The sequence below is a fragment of the Trichomycterus rosablanca genome, chromosome 1, assembly GCF_030014385.1.
Source record: "Trichomycterus rosablanca isolate fTriRos1 chromosome 1, fTriRos1.hap1, whole genome shotgun sequence".
In the NCBI taxonomy this organism is placed as follows: domain Eukaryota; kingdom Metazoa; phylum Chordata; class Actinopteri; order Siluriformes; family Trichomycteridae; genus Trichomycterus; species Trichomycterus rosablanca.
The window spans coordinates 70,412,960-70,436,296 of NC_085988.1; the positions used below are offsets into that span (position 1 = coordinate 70,412,960).

General features: G+C 41.6%; 1 protein-coding gene across 2 annotated transcripts in view; it reads right to left on the reverse strand.

Moving 5' to 3' along the window:
• Window positions 1-23,337, reverse strand: part of grip1 (glutamate receptor interacting protein 1) — a 371,696-nt gene that overhangs the window by 9,642 nt on the left and 338,717 nt on the right. The window contains exons 17-20 of one of the 2 annotated variants that reach the window (XM_063006172.1): window positions 18,115-18,259; window positions 16,066-16,205; window positions 9,953-10,138; window positions 4,550-4,712 (exon numbers count right to left, since the gene is read on the reverse strand). In XM_063006172.1, the coding sequence (XP_062862242.1) occupies window positions 4,550-4,712; window positions 9,953-10,138; window positions 16,066-16,205; window positions 18,115-18,259 (634 nt within the window). Of the gene's footprint in view, window positions 1-4,527; window positions 4,713-9,952; window positions 10,139-16,065; window positions 16,206-18,114; window positions 18,320-23,337 lie in introns of those variants that run through there. The other variant, XM_063006163.1, reaches the window with a different exon arrangement.

The window sequence follows — 23,337 nt, forward strand, 5'->3', positions numbered from 1 at the left end:
GTGGTTTGACAAACAGAGATGGTGACGCGATGCCTGGCAGTGATGCCCACGGGGGGCCGTGTGGCATGGGGGCATGGGGTGAGGGGCCACGCTCGGTTTGTAAAATGGGGCACATGGCATTTAGCCTCACCTGCTGTCTGAGATTAGGCCAGTGGGCAGCGTAGAGGCTCTGCAGACATGTAACGAAAAGATGCTTCAATCAATACGGTCATGCAGAACATCTGCTTCAGAGCAAGCTCAGACACAAGGGTTCTACCTGTTTAAAGCAGCTGTTTAGCTGTTTTAGTGCTTTACGACCCACCACAAATTGGAAGAGTTACGCTAACTTTAAACCCTGTATCACTGGTATCATCTCAAAACGAACAGGAAAAAGCAATCTTTGCAACAAGCGCAATAATTAAGGGTTATAAAACTCATGTTAATGGGTTCATTCTCTCACTGACAGTGTTGCATAATAACGTAAGAGTCAGTGACAAACTAATTGTAGCCATTTTTAAACCACTACACAGCTCCATAGCTCAATCAGGCCTCTGGATAATGGCAGTTAGCCTATACGAGCACAATCATCCTTCTATCATGGTAAGTCTGCAGCAACCTTTTGACAAATTTTTATTAAGTGTCGACTGTATTGACAGTTTGGGTTTTTAGGAAAAAGTGTTAGAAAGCAGTACCCGGCAGTTTTATAAAGTAAATAAAATAAAGGACAAAGTCCTTCATTATATCTATAGCCTAAATGACAATTTGTGTTATGATTTCAAACCAGATTCAGTACAACATACACTGATCAGCCATAACATTAAAACAACCTCCTTGTTTCTACACTCACTGTCCATTTTATCAGCTCCACTTACCATATAGAAGCACTTTATAGTTCTACAATTACTGAATGTAGTCCATCTGTTTCTCAACATACCTTTTTAGCCTGCTTTCACCCTGATCTTCAATGGTCAGGACTCTCCCAGGGCCACTACAGAGCAGGTATTATTTGGGTGGTGGGTCTTTCTCAGCACTGCAGTGACACTGACATGGTGGTGGTGTGTTAGTGTGTGTTGTGCTGGTATGAGTGGATCAGACACAGCAGCACTGCTGGAGTTTTTAAATACTGTGTCCACTCACTGTCCACTCTATTAGACTCTCCTACCTAGTTGGTCCACCTTGTAGATGTAAAGTCAGAAACTATCACTCATCTACATGCTGCTGTTTGAGTTGGTCATCTTCTAGACCTTCATCAGTGGTCACAGGACGCTGCCTATGGGGCACTGTTGGCTGGATATTTTGGGTTGGTTTTTGGACTATTGAACTCCAGCAGCATTGCTGTGTCTTATCCACTCATACCAGCACAACACACACTAACACACCACCACCATGTCAGTGTCACTGCAGTGCTGAGAAAGACCCACCACCCAAATAATACCTGCTCTGTAGTGGCCCTGGGAGAGTCCTGACCATTGAAGAACAGCATGAAAAGGGGCTAACAAAGCATGCAGAAAAACAGATGGATTACAATCAGTAATTGTAAAACTACAAAGTGCTTCTATATGGTAAGTGAAGCCGATAAAATGGACAGTGAGCATAGAAACAAGAAGGTGGTTTTAATGTTATAGCTGATCGATGTATGTCATGTCAAACATGTGCACTAAAAAAAAAAAATCAATTGTGATATGGGCTACCAAAACACCAACGCTTATGACATTTCGACAAACAGTAACAGTAATATGACAGATTTCTATCACTTATATGATATCTTTTGAGGGTTTCTGATATGGCCATGTCTTATATATGTCTTATAACAAGGTTCAGGTTTTACCAACATGAGCTATTGGTACAGCTTCAAAAATATTTTACAATACGACCTTCACAGGCAGAGAGATTTCTTCCTAGAAGGCTTTCTTTTTAACTGCAGTGACTGAATACAGTTAAGTGGCTTTATCAACTAATATTGATCTGATTTCAAGAGCATTTCACTTCTTGTAAAAGATTAAAACTGCGGTGTGTAGAATACGTTAGATTTATTTCCTCTAAATTCAGATACATAAAGTCTTTTAGGTAATGGTGGGACTATGTTTGAACCTGATATTGCAGGTTCTTACAGTCAGGGTTCAGAACTGTAAGTGCTTTTGTGAAAGTAGAAAAACGTCTGTTGATTATAAGGATGCGAACATACAGTAGCATGTTTCCATGGAAACAAGACCAAACACAACATTATTTTACACAATACAGTCAGCTTCCCTACACTGATCAGAAGCGTATAAGAAATACAACACACGCACACAGACAAATCAATATTCACAAGTAATTCTCAGCAGAGATGGTGACAACAATACGCTGCATTGTTTACAGTCATAAGAGTTTTTAAGACACTGTTGTTCTTAAAATGTTAGTAAAACATAATCTCAAAATTATACTATAACGTATTGGCTGATAAACCAATTTTGCCATAAGTAAAAGAGTTGCTTTATAGACTAGTTATTAGTTATAACTATAGATTAGTATTAAATGAAGTCAAAAGTTTACATACACTCGAAAGAGACATGAATATGATAGCAATAATGAGCCATAACATTAAGACCACCTGCCAAATATGCTGCCAAACAGCTCTGACATGCAGAGACATGGACTACACAAGACATCTGAAGGAGTCCTGCGGTTTCTGGTACAGGGCAGTGATAGCTCAGTGGTTAAGGTACTGGACTAGTAATCTAAAGGTTGCCGGTTCAAGCCCCACCACCGCCAAGTTGCCACTGTTGGGCCCCTGAGCAAGGCTCTTAACCCTCAATTGCTCAGAATTGTGTTGTCATAACTGTAAGTCGCTTTTGCTAAATGCTGAAAATGTAAAATGTAAATAGTACCTGCCAGTTCTCAACTTCTGTTCGTTGTGAGATGCAGCGACCTACAGTGCATCACGGTGCCATCTCTTTGCACGTGCTCAGCCATCCACATGATATTTGTCAGACTAGTCGACCCTCACCCTACTTCTGATGCCTGCATGCCAGTGGGAGGTGTTTTCGACCATTGACAGGAGTTAGCATGGGCACTGTAATTGGCTGCATCTACGCAGCCCCATACACAGAAGGGTTTGATGCACTGTGTGTTGTGACACTTTCATTCGTCTGTACCAGACACCATAGCCTTCATGTCCTCTGGCCTCAATGAGTCACCCAACAACCTATCAGCGATTGTCCCTCTTGGGACCACTGTCTGCCTGTGAGTACCCCTTCCTGTTTTGGAGTCACTATAGCCCATTTCACCATAATGATTTGGCTCTTATCAAAGTTCCTTAGGTCTTAATCTCTGATCATACAGTATATACTGCATTTAACATGTGTAATACGAGTAACTACCAACAGGGGATGGTCCTAATATTTTGGCCCATCCGTGTATAGCACAACTGCTCTGTGTCTGAAAGACTACAACAGACTGTCTAGACATTTGTAGTTAATTTTAGGCTTTCTAAAAATGTGCCTTTCTAAATATGAGTCAAAAATTACACATAATTTTGTGGTATACAAAGTTGTGGAATATCGTTTAACTTTGTGGCCTTCTTATTCCACTATGATTGACTATGTGTCCATATAATTAGAACTAGTGGTCTTCTGTCATAGTTGGAACAAATGTTAAAACCGTCACCTCTTGTCTGTACGGTCAGATATAATCCAAGAAGCTTTGAAATACAAATCTGCCTGTCTTAAACATGGGGGACATTGTTGAAACATGGGGGACATGTTCACAATCAAGCAAGCATTACATCCTTACATTCTTACATACATAACATCCTTATTGGCTTAGAAGCTACCAGGCAAACAGTAAGCCTACTTACTGTTTGGCTTCCTGTGCTTCCTGTAGTTCGGCCTTAAAGTCCACTTGTAAAGCTTGTAAAACTTGCTTAATAGTGGACAGATTCCTTAATTTCAAGCAGCTTCTAATTCATGTCAGACCCATTTTTGGGTGGTTTTTAAATTGTGTGACACTTTATAGTGGGGATTTTCTTCCTCACCTTGTCCTCTGGCATCAATCAGTCACCCATTAACCTATCAGCGATTTGTGCCTTGTCCCTGTTTGGACTACTGTCTGCCTGTGTGCATGCCTTCTGGTTTTGGAGCCCACGTTGGCAGGACTACTGTTTGGACTATTGTCTGCCCGTGTGCATGCCTTCCGGTTCTTCCCCAGCTTGGCAGGAGACCACTGTTTCTGTATTTATAAGTGGTGCAGCCGAACAATCCCTATTTATAAGGGCACAAAGTCACCAGTCATAGTCAATGATTTTCATGATTTCATTACAGATGTAGTAGAACCACCAAAATTACCAATTAACGTGCTGTTTACAGCATATTTTAAAAAAAAATCTTATAAAGATTGTATAAATTTTTTTTCAATGTAATGAAAAGTAGGTGTTCCAAAAAACAGCTGCTAAAAGCAAAGCAATTTTTAGTTTATAAAAGCATGTCCCTTCAAACTGTATGTAAATGTTTCACCTAAACTGTAGGTAAACTAACTAAAGTGTAAATTGGGGTTAACTGTAGTGTATGTTTAAGTGTAATAGCGTAAATACCCGCTGGCAGTAGGTTTGTCCCACTCATCATCACTCAGACCCAGGTCCTGTAAGACATTGCTCCTTTGATGGCTGATGCTGCCTGGAGACACACTGCCCCGACTCACTTTGGCATTCCTCCATTCATGAAAACTGTAGCTGGAGGCATGGAAACCTGTTGGGGCTGACACATAAACCCAAACACATTTTATTGATTACTGTTCCTGATGTGTTTTTATTTCTGACAAACAGTGCGCTGTAAAGTAATGCCCCCCCCCTTTTTATTTTAATTCTATTCCTGCATTTTTCCCATTTTCTCATAATCTGCTCACATCCAATTACCCCAGTTGTATCTTCTCCACTGCTGCACACCCCTACCCTGACCGAGAAGGCCCATACCTAACACATGACCCCTCCGACACATGCACAGTTGCCAACCGCTTCTTTTAACCTGCCAGAGACGGGTTTACACAGGAATCAGTATCATATATGAAGAGTCATGCACTGCTCTCTATTGTTCACCATTTCTGTGCCGGTGCCACAGTTGTAGCAGTAAGAAAGAATTCCTTTAACTAACCCTGCCAACAGACACAGCCAGTCATGTCTGTGTAGGCACCCGGCTGGTCGATAGCACAGCTGAGATCGAACTCGGAGTGATTGGTGCTTTATGATTGCTCCTGTTACTGTATGATTTAAATATTTTAGATCATTATTAAATATGATGTTACAACAAGGAAAGCTAACTTGAAACACAATGCATTTTGTAAAATCCCTCTTGTGATGGAATAGCTGCTCTGCTGCAAATTACAAACTAACAAACACTTTTTGTATAGTCTGTTACAAACAGCATTAAGTTCTTCAGCAATTTGAGCTCAGTAGCTTGTCTGTTGGATCAGACCACACGGGCCAGCCTTCGCTCCTCACGTGCATCAATGAGCCTTGGCCACCCATGACCCTGTTGCCGGTTTACCACTGTTCCTTCCTTGGACCAATTTTTTATAGATACTGACCACTGCAGAATGGGAACATCCCACAAGAGCTGCAGTTTTGGAGATGCTCTGACCATACTCTGTCAAACTCGCTCAAATCCTTACACTTGCCCATTGTTCCTGCTTCTAACACATCAACTTTGAGGATAAAATGTTCACTTGCTGCCTAATATATCCCACTCGCTAACAGGTGCCGTGATGAAGAGATATTCACTTCACCTGTCAGTGCTCATAATGTTATTTCTGGTCGATGTATCTTCCAATCATTAAGTCACAGAAAAAAAAAAAATCTGTCATGATATACAGCACGTCTTCTACTGTTATAAGTCACATTCTGACCTCAACAGTGGTTGCAAATTATAAACCCTATTCATGACCTTACGAATTGACTTGAGGTATCTATTATACATTAGCTTTGACTTTCTGTTTCTTTGCCAGTACTGGAAAATGTGTGAGACTTTCTTTTTTATGGTAATCACTTTTACTCCACAGATGTGGTGGGTGAAGATTCTGTTAAATCTGTGTGACTGAGGGGATTTAAAGTAGCTTGAAAAGGTTCTGTGAAGTCAATCCTCACAACTCCTGCTGTGAACAGAATGGAAGGTAATATTCTGGTAGGCAGAATGAAATTCTGTCCGTCACATAAACTGAGTAAAGCTTATTCAGAAGCAGAATAGTCGTTACTGCATGTACTAAACAAAATACTAGAGAAAAGGACATCGAGCGTATCTTCAAAAAGGGTCTTTCGTAACCCTCAGTAGAAAAAGGTTAACTTTCTAAATCCTACAGCATCAACATCAGCACATCTATTATTTACTAAGCAGATTTCTATAGCTTTCTATAGCGTGTTCCGAATAACTGTGTAAACATCTTTGTTTTACTACTGCCTACTGCCGCAGGGATGTGGAGGTGATTCATATAAACCTCGTAAGCTGAAGGGACCGTGCTTTATATATTTAAGGAGAGTCAGAGAATGTGAGGTCAGCCTCAAGAAGATGTATGTCATCAGGATAGAGAGAGATTTATGACCTCTCTTAATAAGAATAGATTGACCACGGCCCTCGAATGAATGAGCAAGATGATGGGCTCTGGCCCGAACGGCTCATGAATAATGATGAGATGTTCTGCAGAGTCTGCTTTACACCTGCTTTACTGTGGTCGATGTACACGAAATGGCCAAAAGTATGTACTCAACTCTACTAATTATAGAGTTCAGGCGTTTCATCCACCCCATTAAAATCTGACTTTCTTTGAAATCTGATTACAGCTTTAATCTAACTGAATACTGACTAGGCATAACATTATGACCACTGACAGGTGAAGTGAATAACACTGATTATCTCTTCATCACGGCACCTGTTAGTGGGTGGGATATATTTGATTATATATGATGTGTTAGAAGCAGGAAAAATGTTCAAGCGTAAGGATTTGAGCGAGTTTGACAAGGGCTAAATTGTGATGGCTAGATGACTGGGTCAGAGCATCTCCAGAACTGCAGCTCTTGTGGGGTGTTCCCTGTCTGCAGTGGTCAGTATCTATCAAAAGTGGTCCAAGGAAGGAACAGTGGTAAACCAACGACAGGGTCATGGGCAGCCAAGGCTCATTGATGTACGTGGGGAGCGAAGGCTGGCCCATGTGGTCCGATCCAACAGACGAGCTACTGTAGCTCAAATTACTGAGGAAGTTAATGCTGGTTCTGATAGAAAGGTGTCAGAATACACAGTGCTTCACAGCAAAAGGGGGACCAACACTGTATTAGGAAGGTGGTCATAATGTTATGCCTGATCGGTGTATACTCAGATATATGAGAATAAGCCCAGTATAAGAGCGAATATACTGCAATAAACCTGACCAAAGCCTTAGCACTGCTTAATAGGCAATACTGTTCAGACTAATTAGAATTTGCAAATTGTTTTAGCCATTATTTTCTCCTTCAGGTTTGTTCAAAGTGGATTTTAATGCATTGGGTGAACAAATAATCTACAACAAATAAGATCAGAACTGATGATTACATCAAATCAGTAGCGAGTCTAGATGTAGACTTATATAATTAGGGAATACAGATTTATAAATGATCAAATTATATATTTAATTTTATAATTCTCACATCATAATCCTGTCCTCTGTGTGGGGTTTATAATCCCATAATCATTACTTTACAGAAAATTGAGATTTCTCCACATTTGTCATTATTAGATTTGACCAGAGGGGATTTACAAGCAAAAAAAGACCAACCGTAACTCACATTCAGAACAGATATGAGGTCTGATGAGGTACGCGCATTCTTCTACACTACATATTAACAATCATTTAACTTAATTAAACTTTTCACCCACAAATACAGAGGAGCAGCAGAGGCTAATGAAGTCAACTCTTTTAACATCCTGTATTAAATGAACGCTAATCCATAGAGAAAAGTCCTCTGTCAGCACACTGACCTGTATTAGAGCTGAGAAGGTTTAAAGAGAGTGTGACATGCAATACAGATTAGCACAGGCTAATTGGAAGGAGGCAGTACAGACTCTATGGAGGTGTGCTCCAATATTAACACTAATGACTTAACTGTGCAACTACAGTATCTACATTCTCTGCCATGCTCCTTATAAGATGGAATGAATGCGGGACAGTCATTAACTATATTCAAGCCATCACAATAACTATATTCAATAATTTATTTATTTATTTCTATTTTATTTATGCATTTTCTCCCATTTTCTCCCAATTAAGCGTAGTCAATTTGTCTTCCGCTGCTGGGGGATCCCTGATTGCAGTCGAGGTGGGTATATTGCTGCTCCCGCCTCCTCCGACCCGCACGCAGCCTTTTGCGGAAACCTTTTTCACCTATGTACTCTGCACAGGAGCCTCTCTATCTGCCAATCAGGGTCCTTACACAGCATTTGAAGACCCCACCCACATAGTCCGGTCATCCCACCCTAGCAGAATCGTGTCTGCCACAAGCACTGCCAATTATGCCCGCTAGATGGCGAAAGTAATCCCAGCACCGGGGAGTTCAGAATCTTGGCACTGGTGTGCTGGCGGAATATCCCGCTATGTCACCTGGGCGCCAATTTATTATTACAATAAACAAATCTTGAAACTTGAATGTAAAGGAACACATAGAGCCATTTCAGCCTCGACTGCGGTACCACTCAGAATGCAGTTTGTGTTTAAGAATAGAGCTGTGACATGGTTTAAAAAACAACAATGTGTAAAGTCAATCTTCTGTCAATAGAATTAATAAAAAAATAAATAAGGCTACCTGGCACCATGCACCTATCACTGGCCCTGCATGTACTTAACGTTCAGGTGGCACGACAGCCTAATTTGCTAACCCACTATGACGGAGAGTTCGTATCTCAGTAGCACTACTGCTCAACAGTCACAACTGGTCTTGTCTGAAGGAGAGAAGATTGGATTGAGGACTCCTTATTGCTGCTTCAACGAAAACTCCCGCTGGCTGGTCAAGACACTGGGACAAGCAGTGGAGAAACGCATAGGGCATGGCAGTGTGGCAACAGTTTAAAGGCTGTCTAAATTTTTAGATACCTTAAAATGCTGCCTACTACTTTTGATCGCTATTCTGACTAAATAACGAGGAAGCATCCGATGCTTTCATAGCGGTGAAGGCAATGCCAGCATTCATTGTGGCACAACTTTTCTTACAAAAAATGACAAATATGGTGGACGAATGCAGAGCAACAAAAAGAGTTCTTATAAAATGTAAATGAATTCTTATTGATTTCTAATTTGTATAAATGTGTACAAGTGTAAATTATTTGCAAATTCGGGCTTTTCAGTGAAAATTAACCATTTTCGGCACAAGGAGGGAGATGTTAGCTGGCATACTAGTGGGTTGTGCCGCCTCAGCCTATTGGTTTAAATAGCCTGAGGCTAACTGTTCGCTTAGTAAGCAAAAACTGCGGTAATCGGTGTAATCACTGTCTAAGTACAGCATCCAAATAATCTGCCTTATAAGTTTGATGTCTTAATATAATTCTCTCTACTAGGCAGCAAGGCAGCTCACTAGGTTTTCAGACAAACCCATGGTTTAACTAGTTTGGTGTGGAGTAACTTGAGCTGTTTGCACAAAGAAACTAAACCCATTACCAGGACCTGACCTCACATATAGTCTTTTGACTGAACGGGCAGAAACTTGGACAGATACACTCCAAATTTTACCTGAAATCCTTCCCAGAAATGTGGAGCCTATTACAGCCACAAATGGGGGATTTAATAAGTGATATTCAATAAGCCGATGGTCACACACACCTTTGGTCACATACTTTAAATTTGAGTTTTTAAGCTCTTAAAGAAATGATCTTGTGATTAGTTTTTAATATTTTACTGTAATTACTGAGCCAAGTATTAGTCATTCAGTCAGTTAGAGGAAACGCTTTTACTTCTAGAATATTCAGACTCTCACATGCGCACATACCTTGGGTGCTGTAGGCGGTATCGATGGCTGATCCATCCCAGGATTCCACAGCACTGTCCACACTGGGGATAGTGGTAGAGTAGAGATCTGACAGCTTTCCTGGCTTTTGCCCAACTTGGTTTTCATCTTCCAAATCACTCAGCTCACCCAGACGGCCAGGTACTGATGGCTGCTTAGGACTTGTCACTGCATAAACACACACAAACACACAAGTGGTACTGACACTAGGGCTACTGAGCTTAAGGCATCAATATAAACTATGTATACCTGATCTGAAGAGGCATACACCGACCAGGCATAACATTATGACCATTATGAAGTAAAGTGAATAACACCGATTATCTCTTCATCACGGCACATGTTAGTGGGTGGGATATATTAGGCAACAAGGGAACATTTTATCCTCAAAGTTGATGTGTTAGAAGCAGGAAATATGAACAAGCGTAAGGATTAGAGCGTATTTGACAAGGGCCAAATTGTGATGGCTAGACGACTGGGTCAGAGCATCTCCAAAACTGCAGCTCTTGTGGGGTGTTCCTGTTCTGCAGTGGTCAGTATCTACAGTGTATCACAAAAGTGAGTACACCCCTCACATTTCTGCAAATATTTCATTATATCTTTTCATGGGACAACACTATAGAAATAAAACTTGGATATAACTTAGAGTAGTCAGTGTACAACTTGTATAGCAGTGTAGATTTACTGTCTTCTGAAAATAACTCAACACACAGCCATTAATGTCTAAATAGCTGGCAACATAAGTGAGTACACCCCACAGTGAACATGTCCAAATTGTGCCCAAAGTGTCAATATTTTGTGTGACCACCATTATTATCCAGCACTGTCTTAACCCTCCTGGGCATGGAATTCACCAGAGCTGCACAGGTTGCTACTGGAATCCTCTTCCACTCCTCCATGATGACATCACGGAGCTGGTGGATGTTAGACACCTTGAACTCCTCCACCTTCCACTTGAGGATGCGCCACAGGTGCTCAATTGGGTTTAGTCCATCACCTTTACCTTCAGCTTCCTCAGCAAGGCAGTTGTCATCTTGGAGGTTGTGTTTGGGGTCGTTATCCTGTTGGAAAACTGCCATGAGGCCCAGTTTTCGAAGGGAGGGGATCATGCTCTGTTTCAGAATGTCACAGTACATGTTGGAATTCATGTTTCCCTCAATGAACTGCAGCTCCCCAGTGCCAGCAACACTCATGCAGCCCAAGACCATGATGCTACCACCACCATGCTTGACTGTAGGCAAGATACAGTTGTCTTGGTACTTCTCACCAGGGCGCCGCCACACATGCTGGACACCATCTGAGCCAAACAAGTTTATCTTGGTCTCGTCAGACCACAGGGCATTCCAGTAATCCATGTTCTTGGACTGCTTGTCTTCAGCAAACTGTTTGCGGGCTTTCTTGTGCGTCAGCTTCCTTCTGGGATGACGACCATGCAGACCGAGTTGATGCAGTGTGCGGCGTATGGTCTGAGCACTGACAGGCTGACCTCCCACATCTTCAACCTCTGCAGCAATGCTGGCAGCACTCATGTGTCTATTTTTTAAAGCCAACCTCTGGATATGACGCCGAACACGTGGACTCAACTTCTTTGGTCGACCCTGGCGAAGCCTGTTCCGAGTGGAACCTGTCCTGGAAAACCGCTGTATGACCTTGGCCACCATGCTGTAGCTCAGTTTCAGGGTGTTAGCAATCTTCTTATAGCCCAGGCCATCTTTGTGGAGAGCAACAATTCTATTTCTCACATCCTCAAAGAGTTCTTTGCCATGAGGTGCCATGTTGAATATCCAGTGGCCAGTATGAGAGAATTGTACCCAAAACACCAAATTTAACAGCCCTGCTCCCCATTTACACCTGGGACCTTGACACATGACACCAGGGAGGGACAACGACACATTTGGGCACAATTTGGACATGTTCACTGTGGGGTGTACTCACTTATGTTGCCAGCTATTTAGACATTAACGGCTGTGTGTTGAGTTATTTTCAGAAGACAGTAAATCTACACTGCCATACAAGCTGTACACTGACTACTCTAAGTTATATCCAAGTTTCATGTCTATAGTGTTGTCCCATGAAAAGATATAATGAAATATTTGCAGAAATGTGAGGGGTGTACTCACTTTTGTGATACACTGTATCAAAAGTTGTCCAAAAAAGGAACAGTGGTAAACCGGCAACAGGGTCATGGGCGGCCAAGGCTCATTGATGCACGTGGGGACTGAAGGCAGGCCCGTGTGGTCTGATCCAACAGTCGAGCCACTGTAGCTCAAATTGCTGAAGAAGTTAATGCTGGTTCTGATAGAAAGGTGTCAGAATACACAGTGCATCGCAGTTGCAGGGCTGTTCTGGCAGCAAAAGGGGGACCAACACAATATTAGGAAGGTGGTCATAATGTTATGCCTCATCGGTGTACAATGCAACAGACTATATTTGTGTAGAAATTGGGGGAAAACATAATTTAATCAGGTTTAATAATGGTTTATTTTCCAGTTCTGATCGCAGTGTGTCTGAAGCCTGGTCAGAGCACCTATCTATCACAGGGCACCACATATACATCCACAAACTTCATCACACCCAGGGGCAATTCGGAGTATCCAGAAACTATAAAAATGCAACACCATTACTCCTCCTCAACCAGACTTCAGACTTAGTACAATTGTTACATCTACCAAACTCATATTCATCTATCAGCCTTATGTTAAAGCATAATTCCTCTCTCCACTCCAGAGAATGCCATTACTGCTCCAGTAGTGATGCATATTAAACCAGTCCAGACATTACTTGATATTATGCATGGTACTATTAGGTTTGTGTCTGCTCGGCTATGGAAACACAATCCATGAAGAGTTATTGTTATAAAGTTGCGTATAGAGGACAAATCAATTTTACATTGTGCATCAGCACTTAGTGGTTTCATTCTGAGCATTCTGAGCTTGTGTGGCCTGATGTTTCATGTATGAGCTGCTGTTACATCTAGACATTTTAACTCAAAAATCTCTTTAATATAGTGCCACTCTTTGACTATGAAAATTTGTCCATGAACGTTTGCTTCATTTTTCCCCCCTTTCGCACCCAATTCAGTCACAGCCAAATGGAACTAACTCTCTCTAACCCACATGTGTCAAACTCAAGGCCACATCATTTTATGTGGCCCGCGAGAGTTTAATTGGGCCGCTCAGGAGGCACAGCGGTAAAGTACGCTAGCTCACGAGTTGGGGTTTTGAATACATCGTATAAAATCTCAGCTCTGCCTTTCCGACTAGGCTGGGTGGCTGTATGAACAACGATTGGCTGTTGTTCAGGGTTAGGGGTAAGAAAGTTGGATCATAGGTCCTCATAACTGGTGCAACTGCGGCCCCTGCTGGCTGACTGAAGGCGCCTGCTCAGGGCTGAGGAATAATGCTGATGGGGGTGTGGCCCTCCATACACAGTGCCCGTCAAGTGTATGAACTCGACTTGTGCAGGTGAAAAATGCAGTCTGTACTGACTGTGCGTACCGGAGGGGGCACAAGTCAGTTGAGAGGCGTCCTCAGTCAGCGGTGAAGGGTCGAATCAGTATAGAGGACGCATTGAGGGTAATTGGACACGACTAGACTGGGGGATAAAAATTGGCATCTTCCACAATGCATGCCAATTTTGTGACCCGCAAAGTGACCCCATCCCGCCACTAGATGGCAGAGCTTCCACATCAGCGTTTAACTGAGGCGGTTTTCCAACAAGTGATGTTGAGAAATATTTACAAATAAAAAAAAGTATTTAGTCAGCCACTGATTGTGCAAGTTCTCCTACTTAGAAAGATGAGAGAGGTCTGTAATTTTCATCATAGGTACACTTCAACTATGAGAGACAAAATGAGAAAAAAAAATCCAGGAAATCACATTGTAGGATTTTTAAAGAATTTATTTGTAAATTATGGTGGAAAATAAGTATTTGGTCAATAACAAAAGTTCAACTCAATACTTTGTAACATAACCTTTGTTGGCAATGACAGAGGTCAAACGTTTCCTGTAAGTCTTCACCAGGTTTGCAGACACTGTAGCTGGTATTTTGGCCCATTCCTCCATGCAGATCTCCTCTAGAGCAGTGATGTTTTGGGGCTGTCGCTGGGCAACACAGACTTTCAACTCCCTCCACAAATTTTCTATGGGGTTGAGGTCTGGAGACTGGCTAGGCCACTCCAGGACCTTAAAATGCTTTTTACGGAGCCACTCCTTCGTTGCCCGAGCGGTGTGTTTGGGATCATTGTCATGCTGGAAGACCCAGCCACGTTCCATCTTCAATGCTCTCACTGATGGAAGGAGGTTTTGGCTTAAAATCTCACGATACATGGCCCCGTTCATTCTACCCTTAACACGGATCAGTCGTCCTGTCCCCTTTGCAGAAAAACAGCCCCAAAGCATGATGTTTCCTCCCCCATGCTTCACAGTAGGTATGGTGTTCAACTCAGCATTCTTCTTCCTCCAAACACGACGAGTTGAGTTTTTACCAAAAAGTTCCATTTTGGTTTCATCTGACCACATGATATTCTCCCACTCCTCTTCTGGATCATCCATATGCTCTCTGGCAAACTTCAGACGGGCCTGGACATGTACTGGCTTAAGCAGGAGGACACGCCTGGCACTGCAGGATTTGAGTCCCTCTCGGCGTAGTGTGTTACTGATGGTAGCCATTGTTACTTTGGTCCCAGCTCTCTGCAGGTCATTCATCAGGTCCCTCCGTGTAGTTCTGGGATTTTTGCTCACCGTTCTCATGATCATTTTGACCCCACGGGATGAGATCTTGCGTGGGGCCCCAGATCGAGGGAGATTATCAATGGTCTTGTATGTCTTCCATTTTCTTACAATTGCTCCCACAGTTGATTTATTCACACCAACCTGCTTGCCTATTGTAGATTCACTCTTCCCAGCCTGGTGCAGGTCTACAATTTTCTTCCTGGTGTCCTTCGACAGCTCTTTGGTCTTGGCCATGGTTGAGTTTGGAGTCTGACTGTTTGAGGCTGTGGACAGGTGTCTTTTATACAGATAACGAGGTCAAACAGGTGCCATTAATACAGGTAACGAGTGGAGGACAGAAGAGCGTCTGCTAAATGCTGAAAATGTAAATGTAAATGTAAAGAAGAAGTTACAGGTCTGTGAGAGCCAGAAATCTTGCTTGTTTGTGGGTGACCAAATACTTATTTTCCACCATAATTTACAAATAAATTCTTTAAAAATGCTACAATGTGATTTCCTGGATTTTTTTTTTTCATTTTGTCTCTCATAGTTGAAGTGTACCTATGATGAAAATTACAGACCTCTCTCATCTTTCTAAGTAGGAGAACTTGCACAATCAGTGGCTGACTAAATACTTATTGGCCCCACTGTACAAGAAGAGAAAATTTAAGCAGAAAGAAGGTAATTTAATGAAAGATGGAAAAGTGAATAAAAGTTTGTGCTTCGAAAAGAAAAAACGGTACTTCTTTTGTGTTATGAGGCCGTGTCTGTGGTAAAGGAGTACAATATAAATGTAGATATACAGTACATTATAAATATACAGTATAAATTTGGCATTTTGACACCTGACACAGAATTTAGCCCCCAAGAAAAACAACAAACTGTCCAAGACTTAAAATCACAATCACAGCAGGATACGTTACAATCTGCCCTTTGAGGGCCACCATAATGCAGATGTGGCCCTCAGTGAAAATGAGTTTGACACCCCTGCTCTAACCGCTGCGCCACCGCCACCGCCACCCTCAACTGAGAATAGCCAAGGCTGCAAATGTCTCTACCCTACAGACACATAGCCAATCATGTGTCTGTGTAGATGCCTGGTCGACTGATAACAGAGCTGAGATTCTAATACAAGAGCTCAAGATCATGTTTTACCGCTGTGCCACCTGAGCGTCCTGTGCTTAATTTCTTGCCCCTGAGAGGCAAACCTATTAATTAGAAGTCAGTATGACCTTTTGGTGATGTGGTATATGTAAATCCATGAAACCGGAGTAAATTTATGTGTAAAGTTTTAGGCCATAGTGTGTGTGAGTGTGTGTGGTGTATAGCAAATGCTGGTTGGTGGTTGCAGTGTATTTTGTGCACTTATGCTGCACTACTTACACTCTCCCTGTTTTTTGATCTTCAGTGTAACACTCTCTCCAGCCATCTGAAGTAGGTGAATAGCTTCACTCAGCGGCTTTCCCTTGAGGCTGTTACTGTTGATGGCCAAAATGCGATCTCCAACATGGATCGCTCCAGTCCTATCAAATGCAAACAGCTTGATCAGCATTGGTATATACAGTAACTTCATTGTATTATTTACACTGCAAATTAACAGCAGATATAATTATATTATTATATTGAACACGTTAGTAGCGAGTGTCCTGATAGCACAGTGGTCTCTAATGCAGCGCAGTATCATTGAGACCTGGGTTCAAATCTCAGAGATGATATTGGCTGGCTGGGCATCTATAAAGACATAACTGGCTATGCCTTTGGTGGACAAAGCCCTGTGATGGATTAGCTTTCTGCCCAGGGTATTCATGCCCTGTGGCCAGTATTTAAGTGTTTTTACCAGGATAAAATGGTTAATAAAATAAAATGAACATAGTAGTAGCATTTGGTAACCCTACACCAATGGGCCGAATGGGCTGCAGGTTTTTCATTTCATTGAAGAAGAAGCTACACCTAGTAAAACTGAAAAATTAAAAGAAAGGCAATTTCTGGCCTGGGTTCTCTACTTTTTTTTGCTTGTTCAATATTAATTCCAGCATCCAGCAGTTCTGAGTTGAGCTCATGTTTACAACAATTTACATACAAATTTGAAGGATAGCATTATTAAAACAAAGAAAATGTATTGTAAGTTGGTGTATCATTTTCATCCATCAACATTAAATCCTACAAATAATCTAAAGGTCCATAAACTTTTAAGCATACAAAATTATTATCTAACAAATGTAATCTAATTAATAAAAGGGATCTAATTAATAAAAATCGAATTAATAAAAGGGATATTTTATGTTCCTAAACAATCATGTTTAATCATAAAGCAGTGCAATATAGTTTTAAGGTTACATATATTGTAGGAACTCATGTCTGATGTAATAAGCTGTCTTGAAAATCAGCATTTAATATTAGGTATTATAACAGTATGTTAACTGTTAACAGTAATTATAGATACTTTAGTGTTATGACAAAGAGTCTAAGTGTTTTAGGGTCCATAAAACTGACTTAAGCAGCCACACAAATATTAATACAATATCGTTTCTGTTAGTTCAGATGGCAGGACTGAGCTTCCTTCTATAACATTTATATAACATTCCTTTTCTAAGAAACAAATCTTTTTGGAATGGACAATATTATTTATTTATTATTTATTAGGATTTTAACGTCATGTTTTACACTTTGGTTACATTCAGGACAGGAACGGTAGTTACTCATTACACAAGATTCATCAGTTCACAAGTTTTAATGTCAAACACAGTCATGGACAATTTTGTATCTCCAATTTACCTCGCTTGCATGTCTTTGGACTGTGGAAGGACACTGGAGCTCCCGGAGGAAACCCACACAGGCTGGAGATGGTTATGGGGAGAACATGCAAACTCCACACAGAAAGGACCCAGACCGCCACACCTGGGGATCGAACCTGGGACCTTCTTGCTGTGAGGTGACAGTGCTACCCACCGTGCTACCCAAATATACAATATTATTACAATATTAAGGGAAGATTAAACTGTAACTACAACATTGATTACAACAAATATGACAGACAGTCAGGAAACTGCATATTTGTGTTTATTTGGGTTCCAATTTTATTTTAAAGCACTGGTAATCAGTCTAGCCTCACATGATTCGGCCGTTCTGATAAACTAATTGAACAAGTTGTTTCAAGTTCAAGTCATTATTGGTTGGTCTGGAACTACTGCAGCCACATTGACCCTTTGTGGATAAGAGTAAGTGTAAGGAGTACCAGAAGAATTAAAAAGTTCTGTAAACTTTGCTTTTGAACTATAGACTGCAAAAAAATATATATATCCACATTGTAGTTCATGATCTTAAATGTAGTTAGGAGTAATGTAAGAGTATATATAACAGATAAAGCTTGACAAATGACCTAATTCTTCACAGTGTTTAAGAATCTGTAATTGTGTGTAGTGACTGCTGTACCTCTCTGCCAGTCCACTCTTCGTAAGGCTGGAGATGATTATGGGGTCGAAAGGCTCCTCGGTGCCTGAAATGGTGATGCCCAGTGGCCCGCCGTAACGCTTCAGCTCCACGGTGTAGATGATGGCACCAGAGCTCTCCTGCTCGTCTGCAACACAGGCCAACAGCACACGGGCGTCCATATCAACACGGCCTAGACCCAGGACACCTCACAGAGGGGCAGAGAGCAGAACGAAGACAGCCCTCACAACACCGGACAGAGAGAGAGCCAGGGAGGAATAGAAAGTGCTAAAGGTGGTTGGGGGGGGTTGATGGATAATGAGAAATGGCACTGATTTTAAAAGATGATAAAAAGGTTGAGGCAGGAAATAAATTGAAAAAGGAAAATAAAGGAAAGAAAAAACACTAGGCCAGGCAGGATATTAGAAAACTTTGAGAAGAAATGAAGAACGCCTCTGGCTGTATGAGGTATTCTAGGGCTTGTCTCTGGAATTTAATAGCACTTTACTTAATGTCCTATCTAGGTTGCAATAGAATTCTACGGGTTGTTTTTCCTGGTGCTCAGTGCTCACTAGTTTCACCCAAACAAGCGTGCAAGAGACTGTGACTCAGTATCCCTTAACTAAACATGCTGTGCAGACGCTCAAGAGTGTCTGGTGATGATAAGGATCTATTAGGACCAACAAGGCAGCAATAGATACAAGAAAGACTGACTGCCATCAGTGTTGCTGTTTGCTTTCCAGATGTTACATTTACATTTTAGTCATTTAGCAGACGCTTTTATCCAAAGTGACACAGTACTGAGACAGTATATTATCTAAGTAATTGAGGGTTAAGAGCCTTGTCAGTGATAGGACTTGAATCAGCAACCTTTCAATTACTAGTCCAGTACCTTAACCACTAGGCTCCAACTGCCCTATGTTGCCCAGATGTTGGACAAATAAACACTAATCAGCATTCTCACACTGACCAAGACATTTTAAAGTTCCATACACTTATAACTTGCTGGCGCCAGGTAGTCTAGCTCTGAAACCAGAGAATAATGTACTGCATTAAAATACCTAGACAGCTAGCTAAGCAATTCCCAATTCATTATAAACCAGGGACCAGCTTGCAACAGTACACTACTACATAGAGTATGGATGTCCCGAGTGACTCCTGCACATTTGTGTCTTAAAAGATAAACCCTGTAAACCCTACAGCACATGTGTCAAACTCAAGGCCCGCAGGCCAAATCCGGCCCGCAACATCATTTTGTTGGCCCACGAGAGCTTAAAAGACATATGATAGTCTTAAAATACATTGTAACATACTGTACATCGTACATAAACTGCATCTTCCACAAAGTGACCGCATCCCACCACTAGATGGCAGTGTTTCCACATCAGCGTTTAACTGAGGCGGTTTTCCAACAAGTGATGTTGAGAAATATTTACAAATAATCCCAAAATGTACAAGAAGAGAAAATGGAAGCAGAAGGAGGTCATTTAATGAAAGATGGGAAAGTAAATACCCAAAGAAAAACCAGTACGGTACGTCTCTTGTGTTATGAAGCCGTGTCTGTGGTAAAGGAGTACAATATGTACAAAATGTAGATATACATAATACTAAAAATATACAGTATGAATTTGGCATTTTGACACCAAACACAGAATTTAGTCTCCAAGAAAAAAACAAATTGTCCAAGACTTAAAAGGCAGACTGCAATCACAGCAGGATACGTTACATTCGGCACTTTGAGGGCCACCATAATGCAGATGTGGCCCTCGGTGAAAATTAGTTTGACACCCCTGCCCTACAGCAATCCTCCAGCTAAAATACATTTTAATCTTTTAAAAATGGGAGGGTCTTACAAAAAAAAATCCAGTTTTTTTTTCTTTTTTTCTTTTAAGATTTCCTTTATGCATTTTCTCCCCTTTTTCTGCCCCATTGCGTCATGCTTCCTCTCCACCAATGCCGATCTCTGCTCTGATTGAGGAAAAAGAAGCTAACCCACGCCCCCTCCGACACGTGGGCAGCATGCCATATGCATCTTATCACCTACACTTTGACGAGTGCAGTGCAGCTTAGCGTTGTGTACAGAGGGACACACCCTAAGAGCACTCTTTTCTCATCTCTGTGCAGGCGCCATCAATCAGCCAGCAGAGGTCGTAATTGCATTAGTCATGAGAGGGATCCTATCCGGCTTAGTCTCGCCCATATGAACAACAGGCCAATCGTTGTTAATGTGGCCGCTCAGCCTCAGCCGGCAAGGCAGAGCTGAGATTCGATACGATGTATTTGAGATCCCAGCTCTGGTTCCAGCGTGTGTTTTTACCGCTGCGCCACCTGAGCGACCCAAAAAAAACAGGGTTTGACAAACAATCCAACAATGGAAATCTGAGCGTCAATCAGTCAGTGAGCAAAGATGCCTGGGAGAAATATAAAAAAACAGAAATAAAAAAACAGAAGTATATAAGACTGAAAAAGGAAACATATATGGAATGTTATAGGAATTAAAAATAAAGTGGTTTGAAAAATGTAGGATTTCAGATTTGGGAAATGAAAGGATCTGTAATTTTACAGGCAGTTAAAAACTGAAGCTACATTTCAAAATTTAAAATGTGAAGAAATACACCAACAGTACCAAATATGACTTAAAATGACTAGCATTGTACCTGGAGCTGATTGTAGAAAAAATGTTTGACAAAGAGACATAAGAAAAAGGGAAATGCAAGTACAAGACATGTTCATGTAAACCCTGGAATGCAGACACGACAACTAAACCCTTTCATAAAGACCCAGAAATGTCAGAGGCGTAAACCATCCCTACTGCATGCTTCACTGTAGAGCCTCAATATTTATTTATTTATTAGGATTTTAATGTCATGGTTACACAAGATTCATCAGTTCAAGTCTTTAATGTCAAACACAGTCATGGACAATTTTGTATCTCCAATTCACCTCATCTGCATGTCTTTGAACTGTGGGTGGAAACCCGGAGCTCCTGGAGAAAGCACACACAGATACGGGGAGAACATGCAAACTCCACACAGAAAGGACCCGGACTGCTCCACCTGGAAATTAAACTCAGGACCTTCTTGCTGTGAGGTGACAGTGGCTACCCACCGAGCCACCGTGCCGTTTATAGAGCCTCAATAAGATGAAACCATAATCAAAACCAAGTGGCGTCATGCTGGAACACAGTGTTGGGCAGTAGCACTGCATTTAGTATTGAACATATACACTGACCACTCATAACATTATGAGCACTAACAGGTGAAGTGAATAACACTGATTATCTCTTCATCACGGCACCTGTTAGTGGGTGGGATATATTAGGCAGCAAGTGAACATTTTATCCTCAAAGTTGATGTGTCAGAAGCAGGAAAAATGGACAAGCGTAAGGATTTGGCAAGTTTAACAAGGGCCAAATTGTGATGGCTAGATGACTGGGTCAGAGCATCTCCAAAACTGCAGCTCTTGTGGGGTGTTCCCGGTCTGCAGTGGTCAGTATCTATCAAAAGTGGTCCATGGAAGGAACAGTGGTAAATCAGTAACAGGATTATGGGTTCATTGATGCACGTCACTTACTTGGAGAACACATGGCAGGCAGTGTGATGCTTTGGGCAATGTTCTGCTGGGAAACCTTGGGTCCTGCCATCCATGTGGATGTTACTTTGACACATACCCACCTAGCTAAGCATTGTTGCAGACTATGTACACCCTTTCATGGAAACGGTATTCCCTGATAGCTGTGGCCTCTTTCAGCAGGATAATGCCCCCTGCCACAAAGCAAAAATGGTTCAGAAATGGTTTGAGGAGCACAACTCCAAATTCCCCAGATCTCAATCCAATCGAGCATCTGTGGGATGTGCTGGACAAACAAGTCCAATCCATGGAGGCTCCACCTCACAACTTACAGGAATTAAAGGATCTGCTGCTAACATCTTGGTGCCAGATACCACAGCTCACCTTCAGGGGTCTAGTGGAGGAAATGCCTCGACGGGTCAGGGCTGTTTTGGCAGCAAAAGGAGGACCACCACAATATTAGGTCATAATGTTATGCCTGATCGATGTATGTAACAAGTTGGTAACATCAATACTTTTTTTAATTAAAAAGAATAGAAATAATTCAGCTTTTACTTTTTTTTCTTTACCAAGTTGCCATTCTGCATTCAGTTTACTTATGTATAGAATCAAACCGTGTTGATGGGAGTCGACATTAAAGCTTTTAAGTTGATTCTCTACGATATTTGATCTGTCTTGCAGTTGGTCTTTTACTGTAACATACATTACAGTAACATTTACATTTACATTTTCAGCATTTAGCAGACGCTTTTATCCAAAGCGACGAACACAATGAGCAGAACACAATGAGCAATTGAGGGTGAAGGGCCTTGCTCAGGGACCCAACAGTGGCAACTTGGTGGTGGCGGGGCTTGAACCGGCAACCTTCTGTTTACTAGTCCAGTACCTTAACCACTGAGCTATCACTGCCCTAGAATATTGTCATAGAATAAGAAATTGTATTTTTTGTGTGTGATATATTTTATTAGCCACACTATTATTACTATAACGCTATCTGCATTGTTGCCTGTTAGCTTTCAGTGTGTTCCCTTTGTGTTTATAACAGGCCCACCAGCTGTAGGATCAGCAGTGGGCTCAGATTACAGAATCATGTCCTTGTCTCTGTTTACAAGACTGCCATCAGGCAGACGGTACCACAGCAGTAAATCCAGAACTAGCAGGCTAAAGACCAGCGTCTTCCTGCAGGCCATCAGTGCTGAACAATATGTAACTCACCCTCTACTCACACAACACACTCACATTCACACACTGGGCATGTGCAATATCACTATCATATCACCTTAGATTACAGCTATGACCTCTTCTGCAGTGTTATAAATGAGTTGCACTAGACATCATGCACAAATAACTGGTTAATATTAGTAATTGTTTACATGTAATAATAATAATCACTCTATTTCTCTATTTACATATACACTGATCAGCCACCTCCTTGTTTCTACACTAACTGTCCATTTTATCAGCTCCACTTACCATATAGAAGCACTTTGTAGTACAAGTACTGACTGTAGTCCATCTGTTTCTCTGCATGCCTTGTTAGCCCCTAATTATGCTATTATTCTATGGTCAGGACTCTCCCAGGACCACTACAGAGCAGGCATTATTTGGGTGGTGGATGATTCTCAGCACTGCAGTGACACTGACATGGTGGTGGTG